The sequence below is a fragment of the Xenopus laevis genome, chromosome 1S (assembly GCF_017654675.1).
Source record: "Xenopus laevis strain J_2021 chromosome 1S, Xenopus_laevis_v10.1, whole genome shotgun sequence".
Classification (NCBI taxonomy): Eukaryota; Metazoa; Chordata; class Amphibia; order Anura; family Pipidae; genus Xenopus; species Xenopus laevis.
The window spans coordinates 193385111-193409158 of NC_054372.1; the positions used below are offsets into that span (position 1 = coordinate 193385111).

General features: G+C 42.3%; 1 protein-coding gene across 1 annotated transcript in view; it reads left to right on the top strand.

Moving 5' to 3' along the window:
• ctif.S (CBP80/20-dependent translation initiation factor S homeolog) overlaps positions 1 to 24048 on the top strand; it is a 117067-nt gene that overhangs the window by 47010 nt on the left and 46009 nt on the right. The window contains exons 7-8 of the mRNA XM_018244596.2: positions 987 to 1063; positions 21655 to 22096. Of these exons, the coding sequence (XP_018100085.1) occupies positions 987 to 1063; positions 21655 to 22096 (519 nt within the window). The remainder of the gene's footprint in view (positions 1 to 986; positions 1064 to 21654; positions 22097 to 24048) is intronic.

The window sequence follows — 24048 nt, forward strand, 5'->3', positions numbered from 1 at the left end:
AGCGGAGCACAGATACACTAGGCAGAATGGGGCTAGTTGGGCATGGTGGAGTGGTTAGATCAAGCTGGAGACAGTGGGTAGGATGGAGATAGTGGGCAAGATGGAGACAATTTTAATGCAGTTGGGTAGAAAGGAGATAAATGGCAAGATGGAGAGAATGGAAGACCATTTGATAGGATGGAAATAGTGGAGCAAGATGGAAACAATGGCAAAAGGTTGGGTAGGATGGAAATAGTAAGGCAAGATGCATACAATGGAAGATAGTAGGGTGGGATGCAGATAGTGGGGCAAGATGGAGACAATGGAAGACGGTAGGGTAGGATGGAAATAGTGGGGCGATGGAGACAATGGAAGACGGTTGGGTGGGATGGAGATAGCAGGGTAAAATTGAGACAATGGAAGTCATTTGGGTAGGATGAGGATATTGGGGCTAGATGGAGTCAATGTAAGACAGTTGGGTAGGATGGGGATAGTGGGGCTAGATGGAGACAGTGGAATACAGTTGGATAGGATGGAGATAGTGCAGCAAGATGAAGACAGTTGAATACAGTTGGGTAGGATGGGGATAGTGGTGGCAAGATAAAGACAGTTAGGTAGGATGGGGAAAGTGGAGCAAGATTAAGACAGTTGAATACAGTTGGGTAAGATGGGGATAGTGGAGCAAAATGAAGACCGTTGAGTAGGATGGAGATACTGGGGCAAGCTGGAGACCGTTGAGGACAGTTGGGTTGGATGGGGATAGTGGGGCAAGATGAAGAAAGCAGAAAGATGGAGACAGTAACATTTTACATCAATGTTCCTCAACCTGCATCTTTTCAGTTGTCCCTGAGGTTCAGTTCTGCAAGTTGTAGTCGAACATCAGCAATAGGACACAGTCTGTCAACAGAGATCAGTAACTGACTCCACTTAAGGCCCAGTATCAGTGTTACACACATGGCAAAAAAACAGATTCAAATGCTATTTCTTTTTTCGTCTTTTCTGAACAGGGTTATAACCCGATGCCACATGAAGCAGAGATTGCACATACCAAAAAGTTATTCCGAAGGAAAAGAAATGATCGCAGGTAAGAAATACTGGCAAGGGGGGTTGGTGTAACTATAAGGTGGTATTTAGGAGCTGTGCCAGCACATCCCACTGGATGGAAATCACTTTACTGGAGGAACCCAAATCTATTAAATTAGCTCTGCACCAAGTAACTAGTTTCCCTTGTTACATATTTTAAATCTGCTGTCTGCCCCTTTGCCTTGATTTACTTTCTTATCCCTAACACTCTCCTAATAAATCCTATTAAGCTGCAGCCAGACACTCTTAAGCCTAGGATTTAGGTAAAAAAAAAGACTCCAAATGCCCTGCAGTGTTACCTTCTGGCCGCCATGAGATTGGAGAGCCTGCGGGCAGCGCTGTAAGACAGTTGGACTCATTGGAAGACCTGCCATATTTATTTATGTGTTAAATTAACTTGCTTCTAACCTGACAATGAACTTATATACAAATAGCTGGAATTCAGCCAAAAAGCAGGACAGGACTGCTGCTTACAATGGGGATCAGAAAGGATCTGTGCAGCCACTGGGACAGAATGTTCTGTTATACAGATAGCTAGAATCTCAGCCATAAAGCAGGACAGGACTGCTGCTTACAATGGGGATCAGATAGGATCTGTGCAGCCACTGGGACAGAATGCTCTGTTATACAGATAGCTAGAATCTCAGCTGCCATAAAGCAGGGCAGGACTGCTGCTTACAATGGGGATCAGAAAGGATCTGTGCAGCCACTGGGACAGAATGTTCTGTTATACAGATAGCTAGAATCTCAGCTGCCATAAAGCAGGACAGGACTGCTGCTTACAATGGGGATCAGATAGGATCTGTGCAGCCACTGGGACAGAATGTTCTGTTATACAGATAGCTAGAATCTCCGCTGCCATAAAGCAGGGCAGGACTGCTGCTTACAATGGGGATCAGATAGGATCTGTGCAGCCACTGGGACAGAATGTTCTGTTATACAGATAGCTAGAATCTCAGCTGCCATAAAGCAGGGCAGGACTGCTGCTTACAATACAGATAGCTAGAATCACAGCTGTAAGGGCAGTGGCACATGGCATGTTTTATCGCCCAAGTGGAAAAGCACCACGCCTGGCAATTCTCTTCCATCGCACATCATTTTAATTGTTGCAAGCATGTCATTTTGGCATTATTCTGACTCTCCACCCCTGCTCTTACATCCAGAGTTTTCCTTAGTGCTGGCATGGAGACTAAAATAGAACTATCCATCTTTCATGTCTTGAACTTCTGCCCCTTCCAAACATGCCCCCGTGGGGACCTACTCACACAAATGCTTAAACCCGGTGGATGATGTCACCAGGAGTGGAAATGTTTTATTTGTTAATGAAGCCAAAGAAAAAAAGTGGGTGCCCGCTGAGGCCCCTGGCAGTACAAACAGTACATTTAATTCATTTAACTCTCGCTACAGCAGTTGAATGTACAAGCCAGTTATAGGGGTTGTTCAACGTTAACTTAACATTTAGTATGATGTAGAGAGTAGAGTCCTGCAGCGGGTCGGAGGTACCCTGCGGGTTGCGGGTACAAGTTCCGGGTGCAGGAATAGATGCGGGTTGGCATTTCTACGGGTCACGGGGCGGGTATTCTCAATAGCGATTTTTACTCCTTTTTTCTGATCGCGCCTACTTCCCATGATGTCACTTACGGTTTATAATGACGGCACTTCCTGATTCTTGATGGTCAGCGAGTCCGGGTCGGGTTGCGGATATCGTACTTGCGGGTTGGGTAGCGGCTGTCCAAGTGAGTAAGAATGCAGGTTGCGGGTCCGGGTTGTGGATTGCAGGTTGCGGACACGGGTTGCAAAAAATGGACCTGCGCAGGACTCTAGTAGAGAGTGATATTCTTAGACAATTTGCAATTGGTATATATATATATATATATATATATATATATATATCTATCTCATATATGTAGGCCGCAGTATACAATTGGAGTTATCCTGCACCCCAACCCCCTCCCCCCGTGCTTGAATTCTGAACTTATAGGAGAACTTAACCCCCCATTGTCATAAGTCCCCACTCCCTCCCTGCCTCCCCCCTTCACAGTCTTACTTACTGAACTGCGCATGCATCAATATGCCGCTCACTTCACGAAGATTACCGAAGAGAAGAAGATGGCGCCCGTGAGCTCCGCTTCACTCGCTCTGCATTTGCGGTCGCTATTTCTAGAGGGGACAGAATTCAGGGGTAAGACTGTGCAGGGGGGAGGCAGGGAGGGGGCCAGTGTGGACTTATCACAATGGGGGGTTTAGTTCTCCTTTAAAGGAGAATTCAACCCGTAACACAAAAAATCCCTACCCCCCTAACCTATGTAGACCCCCCCAGCCTACCTGGTAACCGGGGCAAATGCCCCTAACTTTTTACTTACCCTCGGTGCAGATTCTGTCCTTGGCTGCCATCTTCTTTTCTTCGTTAAACTTCCGAAGCAGACTGTCGTTTTCGGCGTTTGTGCAGTTGGAGAAATATTCCAGTCCCGAACAACTGCGCATGTGCCGAAAGTCACGGAAATTTTCGGACATTTTTGTGACATTTTTCGTGACTTTCTGCACGTGTGCAGTTGTTTGGGACCAGAATATTACTCCAACTGCACATACGCCAAAAACGTCAGTTTGCTTCGGAAGTTTAACGAAGGAAAGAAGATGGCAGCCAAGGACAGAATCTGCACGGAGGGGTTAGTAAAAAGTTAGGGGCATTTGCCCCGGGTACAGGGTAGGCTGGGCAAAGGAGGGAGGGTGATTTTCTAGTAGACATATGAAGATCCAAATTACAGAAAAATCCGTTATGCAGAAAACCCTAGGTCCTGAGCATTCTGCATAACAGGTCCTTGGACCCTAGCACCCACATTGCTAAAAATTGCAAACTGGAGATAAAGCTAAAAAAACTCAAAAACCCCAAATAATAAAAAATGTAAACCAATTGCAAAATTCCTCCGAATATCACTCTCTAAATCATATTCAGAGTTAATTTAAAGGTGAACAAACCCTTTGACTTGTAAATGAACTCAGCAGGTTTTAGGTGGCGAATATTTGAAATGGAACCGTTTCCATGGTCTGTGTGATAAATCTCACATTCAAATTTGGTGCTTTTACATTCGATTTTGTGAGTTTAGACACAAAAAAATTTTGAAAATTCGAATTTACCATTCAAACCTCAATAAATCTGACAATTCGAATTTACCATTTGAACCTTAATAACTCCACCCCAATTAAAGGGGCTGTTTACCTTTAAATTAACTTTTAGTATGATGTAGAGAGTGATATTCTCAGACAATTTGCAATTGGTTTTTATTGTGGTTTTTGAGTTATTTAGCTTTTTATTCAGCAGCTCTCCAGTTTTCAGTTTCAGCAATCTGGTTGCTAGGGTCCAAATTACCCTAGCAACCATGAATGTATTTGCATAAGAGACTGGAATATGAATAGGAGAGGCCTGAATAGAAGGGTGAGTAATAAAAAGTAGCAAGAACAAAAAATTTTTAGCTTTACGGAGCATTTGTTATTTTAGATAGGGTCAGTGACCCCCATTTGAAAGTTGGAAAGAGTCAGAAGATGAAGGCAAATAATTCAAAAACTATAAAAAAAACAAAAAAAAAAACGAAGGGCAATTATTATTATTTGCTGTCCCGGGTACACTTTGTATCTGGCAGGCCAAGATGTTTCGGGGATGAGTGTTATTAATATTTAGCTACATGTTTGATCGAAGACAAACAGCAGGAGTCTCTTTACAAAGTGTAAATCCGCATGTAAAGTCACATTTGAATCTCTGACAGAATGGATATTAATATAGAAGGCTTTCTAACTGAACTGCTGCAAAGAGCCAAATATCTTACGGCTGCACCAGAATATGAAGGATCATTTGTGGGACACCTGGTAATACAATAAATCAGCCCTTACTGGGTGCTAGACCTTTAAAGGAGAACTAAACCCTAAAAATGAATGTGGATAAAAATTTCATATTTTATATAGTGAACTTATTGCAGGAGGCTAAAGTTTGAGCTTTTCAATAGCAGCAATGATCCAGGACTTCAAACTTGTCACAGGGGGTCACCATCTTGGAAAGTGTCTGTGACACTCACATGCTCAGTGGGCTCTGATTGGCTGTTGAGAAGCTAAGCTTAGGGCTCGTCACTAATTATCCAGCAGAAAATGAGCTTCCCTGGCTGTAATATAAGCTGATGCTACAGGTTTGCTGATTATTCAATTCTGATGCTAATTGCACTGGTTTCTGTGCTGCCATGTAGTAATTATCTGTATTAATTACTAATCAGCCTTATATTGTGACATTTCTATTCTATGTGTACTGTATATTGTGAGTGGGTCCCTAAGCTCAGTAAGTGACAGCAGCACAGAGCATGTGCAGTGAATCAGCAGAAAAGAAGATGGGGAGCTACTGGGGCATCTTTGGAGACACAGATCTTTACTGCTAAAGGTCTGTGGTTGCCTTGGGCTGGTACAGAAGCACAAAACATCATGTACAACATTTCTAGCTACTTCTTTAGTTAAGCTTTAGTTCTCCTTTAAATGCCCCAAGCTGCACCCTAAATATGCCACTGCCACATAACCCAGTAACAGTAATATAACCACTAGTGGCATATTTATTTTCTTCTGTTTGTGCTGGGAATTAGTTAAAGGTCTTTTCCCTTAAATAGCCTAAAAAGAAAATGAATCCATGTGCTGTTCTAATAAATTAGTATCTTGTACATGTGCTGCAGATGCCACCACTGAGCTGTTCCTTTGCAGATAAGATGGGATCATTGGTGTATTAATCGAACTCGATTTCCTTGTGATGATTTAGTTGGGATTTTATATTGGGTAGAGTTGTTTCCACATCCAGAGAAACAACTAATATCAACTGTTACTATAGGCACCATCTCTCCCTACTATACCTGCTATCCCACAGTCACACTCCCTTCCCAGAGACTATTATCCACTGTTACTATAGGCACCATCTCTCCCTACTATACCTGCTATCCCTCAGTCACACTCCCTTCCCAGAGACTATTATCCACTGTTACTATAGGCACCATCTCTCCCTACTATACCTGCTATCCCACAGTCACACTCCCCTCCCAGAGACTATTATCCACTGTTACTATAGACACCATCTCTCCCTACTATACCTGCTATCCCTCAGTCACACTCCCTTCCCAGAGACTATTATCCACTGTTACTATAGACACCATCTCTCCCTACTATACCTGCTATCCCTCAGTCACACTCCCTTCCCAGAGACTATTATCCACTGTTACTATAGGCACCATCTCTCCCTACTATACCTGTTATTCCACAGTCACACTCCCTTCCCAGAGACTATTATCCACTGTTACTATAGGCACCATCTCTCCCTACTATACCTGCTATCCCTCAGTCACACTCCCTTCCCAGAGACTATTATCCACTGTTACTATAGACACCATCTCTCCCTACTATACCTGCTATCCCACAGTCACACTCCCTTCCCAGAGACTATTATCCACTGTTACTATAGGCACCTTCTCTCCCTACTATACCTGCTATCCCACAGTCACACTCCCTTCCCAGAGACTATTATCCACTGTTACTATAGGCACCATCTCTCCCTACTATACCTGCTATCCCACAGTCACACTCCCTCCCCAGAGACTATTATCCCACTGTTACTATAGACACATCTCTCCCTACTATACCTGCTATCCCACAGTCACACTCCCTTCCCAGAGACTATTATCCACTGTTACTATAGACACCATCTCTCCTTACTATACCTGCTATCCCACAGTTATACTCCCTTCCCAGAGACTATTATCCACTGTTACTATAGGCACCATCTCTCCCTACTATACCTGCTATCCCACAGTCACACTCCCTTCCCAGAGACTATTATCCACTGTTACTATAGACACCATCTCTCCCTACTATACCTGCTATCCCACAGTTATACTCCCTTCCCAGAGACTATTATCCACTGTTACTATAGGCACCATCTCTCCCTACTATACCTGCTATCCCACAGTCACACTCCCTTCCAGAGACTATTATCCACTGTTACTATAGGCACCTTCTCTCCCTACTATACCTGCTATCCCACAGTCACACTCCCTTCCCAGAGACTATTATCCACTGTTACTATAGACACCATCTCTCCCTACTATACCTGCTATCCCACAGTTATACTCCCTTCCCAGAGACTATTATCCACTGTTACTATAGGCACCATCTCTCCCTACTATACCTGCTATCCCACAGTCACACTCCCTTCCCAGAGACTATTATCCACTGTTACTATAGGCACCTTCTCTCCCTACTATACCTGCTATCCCACAGTCACACTCCCTTCCCAGAGACTATTATCCCACTGTTACTATAGGCACCATCTCTCCCTACTATACCTGCTATCCCACAGTCACACTCCCTTCCCAGAGACTATTATCCACTGTTACTATAGGCACCTTCTCTCCCTACTATACCTGCTATCCCACAGTCACACTCCCTTCCCAGAGACTATTATCCCACTGTTACTATAGGCACCATCTCTCCCTACTATACCTGCTATCCCACAGTCACACTCCCTTCCCAGAGACTATTATCCACTGTTACTATAGGCACCATCTCTCCCTACTATACCTGCTATCCCACAGTCACACTCCCTTCCCAGAGACTATTATCCCACTGTTACTATAGACACATCTCTCCCTACTATACCTGCTATCCCACAGTCACACTCCCTTCCCAGAGACTATTATCCACTGTTACTATAGACACCATCTCTCCTTACTATACCTGCTATGCCACAGTTATACTCCCTTCCCAGAGACTATTATCCACTGTTACTATAGGCACCATCTCTCCCTACTATACCTGCTATCCCACAGTCACACTCCCTTCCCAGAGACTATTATCCACTGTTACTATAGACACCATCTCTCCTTACTATACCTGCTATCCCACAGTTATACTCCCTTCCCAGAGACTATTATCCACTGTTACTATAGGCACCATCTCTCCCTACTATACCTGCTATCCCACAGTTATACTCCCTTCCCAGAGACTATTATCCACTGTTACTATAGGCACCATCTCTCCCTACTATACCTGCTATCCCACAGTCACACTCCCTTCCCAGAGACTATTATCCACTGTTACTATAGGCACCTTCTCTCCCTACTATACCTGCTATCCCACAGTCACACTCCCTTCCCAGAGACTATTATCCCACTGTTACTATAGGCACCATCTCTCCCTACTATACCTGCTATCCCACAGTCACACTCCCTTCCCAGAGACTATTATCCACTGTTACTATAGGCACCTTCTCTCCCTACTATACCTGCTATCCCACAGTCACACTCCCTTCCCAGAGACTATTATCCACTGTTACTATAGACACCATCTCTCCCTACTATACCTGCTATCCCACAGTTATACTCCCTTCCCAGAGACTATTATCCCACTGTTACTATAGGCACCTTCTCTCCCTACTATACCTGCTTACCTCCCATTTAACGCACTGTTGTACTTTTATTTCAGTCTTCGCTACCCATTGTTTATATCTCTTACAATTTTAAAATCTTAAGGGATTTAAGAGAGAAGCATGACTGGGCAATGTCTGGTTTTACGCATCTTCCTGGTAATTAAACCACCCATGACCACTGGGACATGGAAACTGATGGACACCCTTAAGTTTTACATTATTTTCCACTTTTCTTGACACGGTTTTTAGACTTGATTTTCACATCCTGAAAAATGATCCCTTAACTGTGGAGTATTTATCCAGAAATGTGGCGTTTATTTTAATGAATCACTGCTGGAGGCCAATTGGAAGGCAGATATGTCCTCGTTAGGGCAGTCCAAACACATGGGTTGAATATTTTTGCAAAGGGAATTTTTCAATTTTACATTCTTTGTTTTTTTAAGTTAAAATAATTTTGAGCTGAAAGAAAAATATCACGGAGAGAAAAATTCCACTGCAGGATTTATTAGAGAATCTTTCTTTGACCCAATAGGCATCACATCGACGTATAAAGACACTTATGTACATTGTACGACATTCCTGTTGAACCATAGTTCCTGTGATAATTTTAAGAAAAAAATGTAACGTTTTGGGTTTCTCCTTTCATGCAATAAATTGAACAGTCAGTTAAAATGGCTGCTGTTATTTTATGAAGAACAGACTCCGTGTTGAGCTCAGATAGGCCAGAGCCATAATGAAAGCAGCCACCTAGTGCTCACGGACATCTGTTCCCCATTTGCATTGAACTTGATATTCCACAGGGGCTCCGGTTTGATCTACACGTAAATGTGTTCGTCACAGCAAAGGAAAAGACGAAGCGCCTCTTTTTCTTTCCCAGGTTGCCAGGTAGAAAGTAGAAATTTTTTTTTTTTTTTACCCTAAAACCGTGTAAAAAAAAAAAAAAAAAAAGGTCTTTAAAATAACCAACTAAAGCAATATCAGAAGCAATTTAGAATATTCATGTAAATTTTGAAACTTGGTGCCAGGTTTTGCCATTTAACGCAAAGGCCAGTTGGGAAGCACATGGTGGGTCTGAAAAGGGCTGACCTCCATCATTTCAGCTGTTGTCTGAATGACTGCTGCCACCAGATCTCATTGGCCAAAGGCATTTACTAACTTGATGGAAGACTCCCTTATTCAATCCAAAGGCTAAACTAGAAATTCTTTGACCAGTTAAAGGGATACTGTCATGGGAAAACATGTTTTTTTCAAAATGTATCAGTTAATAGTGCTGCTCCGGCAGAATTCTGCACTGAAATCCATTTCTTAAAAGAGCAAACAGAATTTTTTAAATGTAATTGTGAAATCTGACATGTGGCTAGACATATTGTCAGTTTCCCAGCTTCTCCCAGTCATGTGACTTGTGCTCTGATAAACTTCAGTCACTCTTTACTGCAGTACTGCAAGTTGGAGTGATATCACCCCCCTCCCCTCCTTTTCCTCTCCAACAGCCAAAAAACAGAACAATGGGAAGGTAACCAGATAGCAGCTCCCTAACACAAGATATCAGCTGCCTGGTAGATCTAAGAGCAGCACTCAATAGTAAAATCCAGGTCCCACTGAGACGCATTCAGTTACATTGAGTAGGAGAAACAACAGCCTGCCAGAAAGCAGTTCCATCCTAAAGTGCTGGCTCTTTCTGAAAGCACATGACCAGGCAAAATGACCTGAGATGCACCTACACACCAATATTACAACTAAAAAATATACTTGGTTCAGGAATTAAATTTAATATTGTAGAGTGAATTATTTGCAGTGTAAACAGTGTCATTCAGAAATAAAAACGACATCATTAAAATCATGACAGAATCCCTTGAAGTAGCACATGGTGGGCCAACAATGTACGAAGTCGATTTTTTTCAGTTGTTGCTTAGATGATTGTTGACATGACATCTCATTGCCCTATGGCATCTACTAACTTGAGTCATTAAACACAAAGGCCAAACTAGAAATTCTTTGGCCAGTTGGGTAGAATGTGGTCAGGAGCGCTCACAAGGAACTTGTAATGGCAAAAAAAAAGCCGCTCCTGGTAACTTTAGGAGCCAAAATTCAGATTTTTTTTTATTTAAAATGTGTGATCTCCGCACTAGTGATGCCCCCCTCCACCCGCTTCGGCACTCTTAATGGTATGCGCCAGGTGTGATTGGGAGCAACTGGAGAAGGGACACCTCAGGGCGGCAAGGGGACCCTAAATGCCCTCTATGTGGTTGACCAACAAGGGGTGAAATTCAATATCCCCTGATCTTCTTTAGGATTTTTGGGGCTCTTTCTTCAACAGTTAATGTTGAAGCCACCTCCACTTTATATCATAGATAGAACTGGAGAGCCTTTCAATACCGTCAGTGGTAGTTTATTGGAGAACTTCAAATTTTGGACCACAAGTCCTTGCACCCGAGGTAGGACCTCTGTCAATGAATGATCCAATATATCTTATAGGGGGGCTTCCTTTCCTAGCAGATTTATTAGAGCTCACTCAAATAACTAATTCCAGTACAAACAAAAACTAACAAAATAACTGCCTTTTGCACAAATTCTGCATGTAGAGAGACATGATGTCTGGTGAGTTTAATAGAGTGAGCTCTAATACATCTTCTAGGCAAAAGGAGCTCCCCTATAAGATATATTGGATCTAACTGTCAATGAATATCTGACACCCAACTGCTGCATGAAGAGAGAATGAAGAGAAACAGATGCTGAGAGAGGAATAGTGACGATAAACTTGATTATTTCAGAAACAATGCCGAATATTTAATTGATTGTATTTAGAAAACTTCTTATTTCAGTATGAGGAAGCTTCTATTAAATTTTTATTTTCACGATGGTTCCCCTTTAAGTTGCTGTCGCAATGCAACCGAAAACAGTTTTGGGTTTGTTTGTTTTGCTGCTGCTGCCAATCAGAACACCCGATCTATCAAGCATGTTGTTGTAATGAGCAGAATGCCACCCAGCTTTCTATAAAAACACCATTTGATCCCAGTTCCAAGAGCCAGGGGGAGAACAAGCTCCGAGCGCCATCGCCTCCTACGCGCTGCACTTTTAAACCGTTTCTCCGAGAAGCAAAAATAACTTCTCGACGGCAAATATTAACTTTTCCACCCTTTGATAAAATAAAACGTATCCGTCCCACGAGGTCTCATTTGCACGCTGGTAAAATAAATCTCTTGGAAACGTATACGCGCGCTTGGCTCGCTCACTTTGTGGATTCGGCAGTTCTGAAGTGTGCGGTGGGCAAGTATGGAAGCTCTGCAGGGTCATAAGGCATGAAAGCTTAAATTCCGAGAAAAAGGGTGATGAGTTTCAAACGTCTATGGCAAATGGTTTCAAGCTGTCAGTTTGGATCCTATTGATGCCAGACTGATATGAGTTTACCCAGGGATCAGGCCATTTTGGGTCACACGGGTGCCCTCCTGTTAGGGGTTTGGGTGCCAATGTTGCTAGACCTGCTACATCTCGCCGTGGCTGGGTTTTTTTTCTGCACCCTTCCCTCTTTGACATCAGCTAGCAGTTTGGGCCCAGGAAAAAGCAAAGGTAGGCTTCAGTGGGTGCACGTGTCCTAAGGGAAGTTTAAAGGATAAGTGAATGTAAAATTGATGAGGATGCTATTCTAAGCACTTTTGTTATTTACATTCGTTATTCATTTTCTTTTAATTCCAAGATATTAAGGGATACATGTACTGTTAATTTGAATGAATTTAGTTACAACAGCGCCACCTGCTGATCAGTTTCCCACCAGTCTGACCACCAAGTAGTCAAGGAAGTTGTCAGGAGAAAGAAAGAGGCTGCTCTGATGTTCTTCTGCTTAGGAAAGATTTGAGCAAAGTTTCAAATTGTTTTCCTAAGCAGATGAAAATTGTGCCAGTGTCCCCCCCCATAAAAGTTTTTACAAAAAAATTGGTGGTCAGGGGCCCCATAGAATATTTTAAAAAATGATTGGTGGCCAAGGGTTCAATAAAAAAAAACAAAAAAAAAACATTGGTGTTCAGTGGTACCTACCTTAGGTTCAACTTTGGGTCTTTTAGCCGCGGCTTTGGATCTTTTCATGGCTTCTGGTCTTTTTGGTTCGGCTTCGGATCTTTTTGACATGGCTTCAGGTATTTTCGGGGAGGCTTCGGGTCTTTTAGGCGCAAATTAGGATCTTTAAATGCAGCTTTGGGTCTTTTTGCGGCTTTGGGTCTTTTTGACATAGCTTTGGGTCTTTTCGCTGTGGCTTCAGGTCTTTTTGGCAAGGATTCAGCTTCTTTCGTAGCTTTGGGTCTTTTCGCGGCTTCAGGACTTCAACTTTGGGTCTTTTCAACGCGGCTTTGGTCTTTTCAGTGCAACTTTGGGTCTTTTAGGTGCGGCTTCGAGTCCTTTTCGGCCTAGCTATGGGTTTTTTAGGTGAGGCTTTGGGTCTTTCTGATTTCTGATGCCAGCCCTGCATTCCTGTAATGGTTTTGCTGCCCATTTCCCTTGAAAAAATGTTTTACGATAGTGTCCTCTTGATATCTCTATACATATAAACATTACCTTCATTTCTGACCATTGATGGAGACATTTCAATTGTAGGATGTACTTCAGCCAAGCAAAGCAGTATGGCAGCTACCGCTGATGTGTATACATGTGTATACAGAGTAGGACTATCCCAAGCCATTGCTTCTTTATAAGAAACAGGGTCAGTGTTTTATTTAACCCTTTATGTGATGACTGTAAGTAGATAGCCTATGCCAGGCCAAATATAGAGAGGGATGTTTGTGTGATTTGGCTTTGGGGAACGGCACATCAGCAGGTTTTATTGTGACCGAGTATTGGACATTATTTTATTGCCTCTCCGGTCCTGAACTAGAATCCGAAAAGTCTGGGAAAGCAGCCGGTGGAAGTCAAATGGCTGGATGGTCATAGTAAGGTTTTGGGGCAAATTTTGCTTTTGAAAGTATGTTCCTTATAGTTATTGTTCTTAATGTGTTGCACCCAACATGCACAAATCAGGGAGGTTTCAAGTCATAAGAGCCCGTTTATTGGGGTTCAGGTAGGTAGAGGGTCCAGACTGGGCTGCCTTAAGTAACCATGGGCCCCAAACTACTAAGTAAGCAGTGCGTTTCTCCTAGGGGGCCATAATTATTAGGCCCATTGGTCACCTGGTCTCCCTGGGTGGTGTTCCCAGTAAAATGGGCCCCAATGAAAAAGCTCCTCTCATTTATGGTCAAGCCCTTGATTCGCTTTGGCCACTCTTGTCTAATTATGCTCAGACTGCACCCGCATTTTTTCCAAACCCTGTCCACTCCCCAACAATCCCCACCCCCTTCACTGCTACTGAATCACACTTTTTTCATGCCGGGCCCCCTTCTGACTGCAATACCCCTGTACCCCCTTCCTAAACGCCTCGGGTAGATACCCAAAATTCTGTTTGCTGCACCACTAACTAAAGCATGCTTCTCAGATTAATCAATTAAAGGATAAGTAAACCTTTAAATAAGTGAATGTAAATTTGACAAAAGTGCTATTCTAAGTAGGGATGCACCGAAACCACTATTTTGGATTCGCCGAATCCTTTGCAAAATATTCTGCTGAATACTGAGCCAAAGCAGTTTTTACTTCCTTGTTTTGTGACAAACAGTCATGCGATTTTCCTCTCCTAATTTGCATATGCAAATTAGGATTCGGTTCCTCCGGGCAGAAGGAAAAAGACCTACTGAAAAAGGCCGAATCCCAAACCAAATCTGGGATTCAGTGCATCCCTAATTCAAAGAACTTTTGCAATTTTCATTCATTATTTATTTTCTTTTAATTCCAAGATATTAAGGGATACATGCGCTGTTAATATGAATGAATTTAGTTACAACAGCGCCACCTGCTGGTCAGTTTCCCACCAGTCTGACCACCAAGTAGTCAAGGAAGTTGTCAGGAGTTTTTTTCCTAAGCAGAAGAACATCAGAGCAGCCTCTTTCTTTCTCCTGACAACTTCCTTGACTACTTGGTGGTCAGACTGGTGGGAAACTGACCAGCAGGTGGCGCTGTTGTAACTTGTAACAAAATTAATTCATATTAAAAGTAAATATTTCCCTTAATATCTTGGGAGTTAAAAAGAAAATAAATAATGAATGTAAATTGCAAAAGGTCTTAGAATAGCCCCCTCATCAATTTTACATTCACTTATTTTTAAGGTTTTCTTATCCTTTAAGCCTGGTGTAACCAACTGGTCCAGCATTTGGCTGACTGAAAGCTCAAAGAAAACATTTACTACTGGGACTTTATAAAGCTGGCCATAGATGTAAAGATATAGTTGTACGAATCGACAGTTTGTACGGTTTTCGGATTGTGTGTGGATTGTTCCGTCATTTTTCGTAGCATCACGATCGGTCGTTTAGTCGATGGGAAAGATTAGAATATTTCTGTCGGCTTATGATAATTTCTCTGCATTGACGATATCAATGGGCAACTGTCATTTCTATTTGTCGGACAGAACGCTCGTACGATTGTCATGGGCAGAACACCTTCTGATTTGTTCTTTTACTACTTTATTTAATCTGAATGGTTAGTGGCAGGTTGGAATTTTGTGACGTCCGATCTTCGTCGGATATAAAGGAAAAATCTGCACCTCCGTCACCAGTTTAAAAGGCAGTGACCATAAACTGAAGGGCCACAGATTGCCCTGACCTGCTGTATCTTGCCCCATTAATCTTTCCTATGCACGCGGCAATGATAACCCAGATGACAGCTCTCATTCTGGAAACGTTCCTGCTATCTTTAGAGCCCCCTATTTCCAGCCCCTCATACCTTTCTATTAATGAGCAGTTTAAGTGCCGCCTCTAATAGCCTCCCAGGGCGCTCCGTTATTCTTAGTAAACGGGAAAGTGTTTTACGACTGATGCTGATATGTAATTATAATGCTGAGACATTCCCGAAAAGCCGTGGAAATAAGATGCAAATGTCAATAATGTAAGAGGGCAAAAATACACTTTATCTTAGAAACAAATGAAGGGGATTGGCTAAAAGGTAAGAAAACGAGCAATGTAGAATGTATTTGGTGCCGCAATGTCTCCAGGTGTTTATCCCAGTAAAGTGCTAAGGGCCTGGGTTAACTTTAATAGAGTAAGAAGTCAACATCTACAACAGCAAAGGCTGAGAGTTGTAGTTGAAGAACAGCTGGGAGACTCCAGAAGGGCTGCCTGATGTTTAGGTTCCTATTATAATCATTTATTTGTCTTATTGGATAATATATTTTAGCGCAAGTGCAAAAAGTGTAAAAAAAAAAAAAAAAAACAGGTTGCAGTCCGCCATGTTTTCTGCCCATTCAAAAATTGTAGCAAACCTCGTGAATACATTGCTGCCTGCATTTTGCTGCACTGTATTCATAATCTTTGTTTAGGTGGAGCCACGTAAGCTCCCGTACCCTAAATTGCACACTGTTTACACCCGCAAGGGAGCCCCAGTGGGCGCAGATTGCAATTAATCCCTGTACTCTCTGTCCTATGTAGGGATGCACCGAATCCAGGATTCGGTTTGGTATTCGGCTATGTTAAGCAGGATTGAGCCTGGCGGAACCGAATCCTTAAAATCATGTGACTTTTCGTCACAAATCACGTAAGTAAAAAAATTTTTAGCCTGCCCACTTCCCTCCACCTCACTGATTTTCATATGCAAATTAGGGTTCGGATTCAGTTCGATATTCGGCCGAATCTTTCACGAAGGTTTCGGCCAAATCCAAAAAAGTGGATTCGGTGCATCCATAGTCCTATGGCACCTTCCTTGCACCCACCACCAGACATTTCAATGGCGGGGGTAAGATTTGGGTGAAAATGATTGACAGAGGGTGATTAAGAACTGGGGTGTGAGTTGACTTGTCTGTAGCACTTGCATCTAGGGTAATTTCGAATTACCCCTCTGCAGTTTTAGATTGGCATGCTCCAATTCTGGGCCAATGGTACATAAACATTCTAAGGATTTGATTGGCTATAGGCTTATACTGGGCCAATGGTACATAAACATTCTAAGGATCTAATTGGCTATAGGCTTATTCTGGGCCAATGGTACATAAACATTCTAAGGATTTGATTGGCTATAGGCTTATACTGGGCCAATGGTACATAAATATTCTAAGGATCTAATTGGCTATAGGCTTATTCTGGGCCAATGGTACATAAACATTCTAAGGATCTGATTGGCTATAGACTTATTCTGGGCCCCAGAATAAGCCTATTGCTAATCAGATCTTTAGAATGTTTATGTACCATTGGCCCAGAATAAGCCTATAGCCAATCAGATCCTTAGAATGTTTATATACCATTAGACGATGTAGCAAGTGTGGGCTGGTGGCAGGCTAAATATTATTTCTTGCTGTTCTCCCGTGGAAATGGAAGCATAAAGGAAACATTAATATTATTGGAGGGGTGTGAAGCTCTTAGGAACTGTGTCCTTTTGTGCGAGTGTCAGATCTCCCAGCTATTACTTGGAAAAGCTCAGAACACCATGTTCCTTTCTAACAAATAATCATTTTTGGATGCAGACATTGGGCTCTGTGAATAGCTGGGAAGGTGAGAAAGTCAAGTGTTCAACTCGCACTGCATGTTGTGACTTCCCCTTGTTCCATTGTGTAACTCACACACATTGTTTGTTCTACAATGTTCTGGATGGATTAGGGCTGATTCAACAAAGGTACCCAAATTGTGCATCTACCCGAAAGGACCAGTGCTGGGGTTAGCCAGCATTTGGAGGGGGGCAAGCAAAAGGGGGGTTGTGTGGACCAAATGGTGGGGTAGGAGGGTGTATTTGTTAGGGATGCACCGAATCCACTGTTTTGGATTCGGCCGAACCCCGTAGTCAAGGAAGTTGTCAGGAGAAAGAAAGAGGCTGCTCTGATGTTCTTCAGCTTAGGAAAAAAATTATAAACCTTTCTCAAATCTTTCCTAAGCAGAAGAACATCAGAGCAGCCTCTTTCTCTCTCCTGACAACTTCCTTGATTACTTGGTGGTCAGACTGGTGAGAAACTGACCAGCAAGTGGCGCTGTTGTAACAAAATTCATTCATATTAACAGTACATGTATCCCTTAATATCTTGAAATTAAAAGAAATCATAAAAGAAATCCCTCATCAGTTTTACATTCACTTATTTTAAAGGTTTACTTATCCTTTAAGCTTACCTACCTGATATAACTAACTAATTATTTGAGAAGTGTAAGGGCCCCGTGTGTATTCGGGCGGTGGGACTGTTTGATTTGGTTCATGGATACAGATGTACACTTACGTGCTGCTGTGCAAGGGCATGATGTAACACAGGGGTGCCCAAAAGGAAGATTGGGATCTACCAGTAGACCTTTAGTTGTGATCAGTAGATCTCAAGGACCTGTCAATAAACAACTTGTCTATATCATCCTCCTGTTTCATGCTCAGATGTTTATTATGTTAATGTTACCTAAGGAATAGTTGTTTGTTAGAATATAGCAATAAAAATTCTCTCCTAAATCAATATAATATTTAAGTAATATTTTCCATGGAACAGAAAGCTAACAGTGATATTATGGATGTAGATTATAATGGGACAACATCGTTAAAAGTAGACCTGCATTATTGAAGTATGGGCACTCCTGATGTAACAGGTTTAATACTACTGTAATAGGATTCCTGGACTTAGTGATAGGTCTAGGGTTCCTGTGTGGCAGAACAGACTGGTGCTTATTTTTCAACACTGTGCGCATTTGCCTATGGGCAGTTATCCATAGCAACCAATCGGTGATTAGCTTTCTAAAAGCAGTTGCAAGTAGAACAATAGATGCAACAATCTGGTTGGTTGCCATGGGTTAGTTTGCCCAGTGTTGATTGATGACCCCTCACTGTGTCCTGTGCCTGAGGCATCTAAGTAGGCACAGCCGCTAGATTTGTGCAAGTAGACGCAAACCTTTTGGTTCATTGCATTGTGGTGGGAGCAGGTTTGGACTTGCCATCACTGACCGGGCACCTTTTTTTCCCCACAAAGTTTGTCCCCTGAGTGAAGAGCAGAGAAAGTGAAAGGGGCAGAAAATGGCAATGGAAAAACAGGAGGGAAAACAAGGGGCAATGTTAAAAAGGCAGCAGGTCAAGGGGGGAAAAGCAGGTTAAGGAGAAACCTGAAAAGAAGAAAGGCAAAGACATAAGAGAAGGAGAAGGGCACAAGACTGAAGGGTGAAAGGGAGAGCCCTTCTCTTCCTTTCACCATTACTATTGATGGCATGACTGTTAACCCGGTTAACTCAGCACTATGGTTAGGGGTCATCTTTGACCAGTCCCTCTCCTCTAATAATATTAATAATACTGCCAAAACCTGTCGTTTCTTCCTCCGCAATAAAGCCAAGATACACCCATTTCTTTCACAAACAACAGCCAAAACACTAATCCATGCCCTTATCTTATCCCGTTTAGACTATTGCAATCTCCTCCTAACTGGTCTTCCTGAATCCCATCTCTCTCCCCTCCTATCAATCTTAAATTCTGCTACCAGGATCCTTCTGCTCTCTCCTAAAAGGGTACCTGCTCAACCCCAACTAAAATCCTTAGTGTGGCTGCCTGTTAAGCAAAGGATAACATATAAACTCCTTCTACTAACATTCAAAGCCCTTCACTCCTCTGCTCCTCACTACATTTCTTCTCTTGTCTCACTATACGTTCCTGGTAGTCTTCTCCGCTCTTCTCAGAGCCCCTTCTCCTCACACCATCCACTGCGACCTCTCATCTCAAATCCTTCTATCTTGCTGCTCCTTCCCTCTGGAACTCCATCCCTGAATTCCTCCGTAAGGAATCCTCTCATAATCTCTTCAAGAAAAAACTAAGAGTCTACGTTTTGGACGACTAGAACATTAGCCTAGTCCTGTCCCTACTGACTATGCCTTACCTTGTGCACTTTTTATCTCCAATTTGTACCTGTATGTTAGCCTCCCATCCACTTAGACTGTAAGCTCTACAGGATAGGGACCTCCTTCCCACTATGTCTCTTACCACATAGCACTTAAGCTCTTTGTCATATGATTCTGTATATATTTATTATGTGATTTGTCTCCCCCATATATACTTTAGTATATATTGTACTTTTATGCACTGTACAGCGCTGCGGCTCCTTAACAGAGCTTTACAAATAAAGTTATACATACATACATACATACATAAAGGCCCACCTACTCAATGTATTTCTTCCAAAGAGACCCTAGTAATTCTGTAGACTCTAGATACTGGGAAGAATCACCAAAGTCATTATATTTAAATCTCCTCTACGTTGGTGAGTTGAGGGATCTCCGCTTTGGAGCAGTTGCACTGAGTTACCCTAGAGTGTCTGCTGAGGCCCCCAGTCAACAAGTTCAGCTCTTTCCCTTTGGAATAAAGCCCTGCTGGAGTTCTCTACTGTAAGCGATACTTTTTAACCTTGTAATTTCCACCATATGTTGGTTCAGTAGAACATATCATTCTCCCTGCCGCATTCCATCAATGTGCCCCTCTAAAAGCCTGCACTTGCCATGAAAAGATTAAAGGGAAAAGGTTCAGACCTTAATCAGTGGTCCCAACTTCTAGGCCTGGCTCACTGCTTCAACCGACTTTCATTTGTTGTTGCTGCTGGGACTTTAATATGGCATATGTGATCAACAACTCATGCTTTCTTCTTCCATGTTAAGCCATATCTGGAATATATATATACATTAGGTTATATCAGTGGCACAGACAGGCACCGTAGCTAAGCCCCCCACAGAGACACATGAAGCCTCCAACAGCTGGCGTTCCCTTCTTTTTCCCAACAACTTGCAGTGAATTATTGTAACAGGAAAGTCATAGACGCAACAGGGATGTATCTGTTACAGACTGGGCTGTGCTTGAACTTGGGGGAGACTGACAGGGAAAGGTGTTTTCATTTTGTCTCAAACGGATTCATCTCAAAGCCCGAGTGAGTCATCTTCCACATGGTGTCAGGAGGTCATGGTCTCTGCTGGATACAAGGTACCCTCTCGATTTCACGCTCCCCTCTCACTGAAACACTTTAATTTGGAAAGCCTGTGGAAATGGAACTCGGTTTTTTTCTGTAGGAGAAGCACATTTTTATTATATCCTCCAGCTATCCTATCCCCACCGCCTGTGTTTAGAAGCATATTCTTTTGTAACTTGGGCAGAAACAAAGATGGCCAACAAGGGTTGAGTATTTTTGAGAGCTTACTCAATGGCAGTGTTTCCCAAACCGTTGGGTTAACTCCCAATGAGGCATTAGAACTGTTGTTTGGGTTGGACTGTCTATTTGCTCTCATAGATATCCCTAGAAGTCCATCTTGGAGGTTAAGTAAAGCAAGAGTGGTGTGAAAATGTCATTGTTGCTTTAGAGATTTTTGAAACTATGGCTGCAATGTTTCTAAAAGTCTGCAACCTTGTTATGGTCTAAACTTGTTCCTTGACCAAATGATAGGCCTCAAGGGTGTCACTTGATCTGAATAAGTGACCACGACTGCTATAGGATGATGCTCTTAACAACCATCTCCCTCCAGTGGCAGAACTACCAGGGGAGCAGGGGGGTGCGAGGGGGCCAGGGCCAAGAATATACAGGGCCAAGAATATACAGACTGCACTGGGTCCTGTGTTGTCATGTAATCTAATGTGGATTTTATAGTTTTTGTATTGTTTAATATAAACGTTCTCCAACTCTGCAGAACCAGTGGCTGCAGCAAAATAATCCACCAAATAGAATTCCAGTTTATCTGTTTAAATCTGGCTCCATGATCTTTGTCGCTGGAGTTGGAAACAGTAAAGGGGATGTAAAGGCAAAAATAAGATCCAACACAAATCTCTACACAGTCACCGACTGCTCTACAGGGAAACAAACAAAGCTGCTTGAGTTCTGCATGGCTGGGAAGTAAGGCGGGGGCTCCCCCTGCTGTTCATAAGTATGATTGTTTCCCTGCAGAGCAGTTAGGGACCGTCTCACAATTCCTATCCACAGCAGTAAATGAAGGGAGAATTTCACTGCATACAGTCAGGTTTCTTATAAAAACTGTACACATTTTTTCATTAAAGTATATTGGACATAGGTTTCTTTTTCATTGAAGAAAGTAAAAATGTAATTTTATTTTTTTGCCTTTACATGCCCTTTAAGTGTATAGTAAGAAGCTAATTGTGAATCTTGTTCTTTGTAGGAAGCAGCAGAAACCCCAAGGAGGAAATAAACAACAACCTCAGCCCCAACAAAATGATGACCAACCAGTCACTGCCAAACACAACGGTAGGGAGCACCAGAGACAATACCACGGCAATCCACCACCTCCGCACTCGTCGGGCAAGCAAGGCCACCATGGCTACAGCCAAAACCGCCGATGGAACCACAATCAGAAGCACTTGCCAAATGATCTGCAGAGAAATGCCAAAGACACCGACACTTTGAAAATTGAGGATGCGTCTGTCTGTACAGTGCACATCCCGTTGGACTTTCACAGCAACACAGAGACCACGGAAAGGCACTGTCCGCAGACAAGTCAGTCTGAAGAGAAGAGGAAAGATGGTGCACAGAACAGAGACAGGCCTAAAATATGCCTCCTCCAGTCTTCAAAGGACAGGTTGAGAAGACGACTGAAAGAGAAGGTAGGGTGAGGAGCAATGGTTTCATCTGAAGGCATAGTCCTCCAATAAATAGGACTTGGGGGAATATAACACAAAAGAGGGTTATGGAAGACAGCTGGAGTGACAATGGCAATTTAGGAAGTACTGAGCCTGAAGGCATAAATTACATTTGATATTGTAGAGTGAATTATTTGCAGTGTAAACAGTGTAATTTAGGAATAAAAATTACATTTTTTTTAATTACTTGTACAGGTATAGGATCCCTTATCAGGAAACCCGATATCCAGAAAGCTCCGAATTACGGAATGGCTGTCTCCCATAGACTCCATTTTATCCAAATAATCCAAATTTTTTAAAATGATTTCCTTTTTCTCTGTAATAATAAAAGAGTCGCTTGTACTTGATCCCAACTAAGATATAATTAATCCTTATTGGAAGCAAAACCAGCCTATTGGCTTTATTTCATGTTTAAATGAATTTATAGTAGACATAAGGCATGACGACCCAAATTACGGAAAGATCCTTTATCCGGAAAACCCCATTCTGGATAACAGGTCCCATACCTGTATTGGATGCTGAGCCTGAAGGTGAAACCTTTAGGAATCCTAATGGCAATGGGCAATTTCATGTTTGTACATTTACCCCCAAAGTAATATCACTTGTACATGATTATGATTTATCAGCATCTCCCCACTGGGAAGAGAATTAAGGTGAGACTAGTGTCTCAAAGCTGGTCCCATATAGGACACAAGCATTCTCCTCCTATCCCCAGAACATTAAAGGATAAGTAAACCTTTAAAATAAGTGAATGTAAAATTGATGAGGGGGCTATTCTGAGGTGCAAATTCACTAACCGGTGGAGTTGCGCCAGCGATGGCTTCACGCACTATGCCTGCCTTTCTCAAATCTTTCCTTAGAATAGCACCCTCATCAATTTTACATTAACTTACTTTAAAGGTTTACTTATCCTTTAACAACTACACACAATAGTCTGTATCCTTCCATAGCCCCAGCTGTCAGCTTGCTTGGAAATTAATGGGACACTGTCATCACCAATAACATTTATTTATTGGTACATGTATGGGATCCGTTATCCGGAAACCCCTCATCCATAAAGCTCAGAATTACAGAAATGCTGTCTCCCATTTTATCCAAATAATCCAAATTTTTAAAAATGATTTCCTTTTTCTCTATAATAATAAAACAGTAACTTGTACTTGATCCCAAATAGGCAAAACCAGCCTATTGGGTTTATTTAATGTTTACTTGATTTTCTAGTAGACTTAAGGTATAAAGATCCAAATTATGGAAAGATCCGTTATCCAGAAAACCCCAGGTCCCAAGCATTCTGGATAACAGGTCCCATACCTGTACCTGAAAACAATGCCTACAACAATGTTGTTATGAGTACTGTTGGAACCTTATTGGCACTTTTTATGTTTTCATGGGGGATTTTATTTCCTGGTACTCCTTGTTCCTTTCTTGCAAAGAGCAGCAGTCCAAAATTACTTCATGGCATATTCTTCAGAATCAGAAACAAAGTAGGACTAGTTATCATTTATTAAAGGGATTCTGTTATGATTTGTATTGTAGTTTTATTCCTAAATGACACTGTTTACACTGCAAATAATTCACTCTACAATATAAAATGTCATTCCTGAACCAGCAAGTGTATTTAGTTGTAATATTGGTGTGTAGGTGCATCTCAGGTCATTTTGCCTGGTCATGTGCTTTCAGAAAGAGCCAGCACTTTAGGATGGAACTGCTTTCTGGCAGGCTGTTGTCTCTCCTACTCAATGTAACTGAATGTGTCTCAGTGGGACCTGGATTTTACTATTGAGTGTTGTTCTTAGATCTACCAGGCAGCTGTTATCTTGTGTTAGGGAGCTGCTATCTGGTTACCTTCCCATTGTTCTGTTGTTAGGCTGCTGGGGGGGAAGGGAGGGGGTGATATCAGTCCAACTTGCAGTACA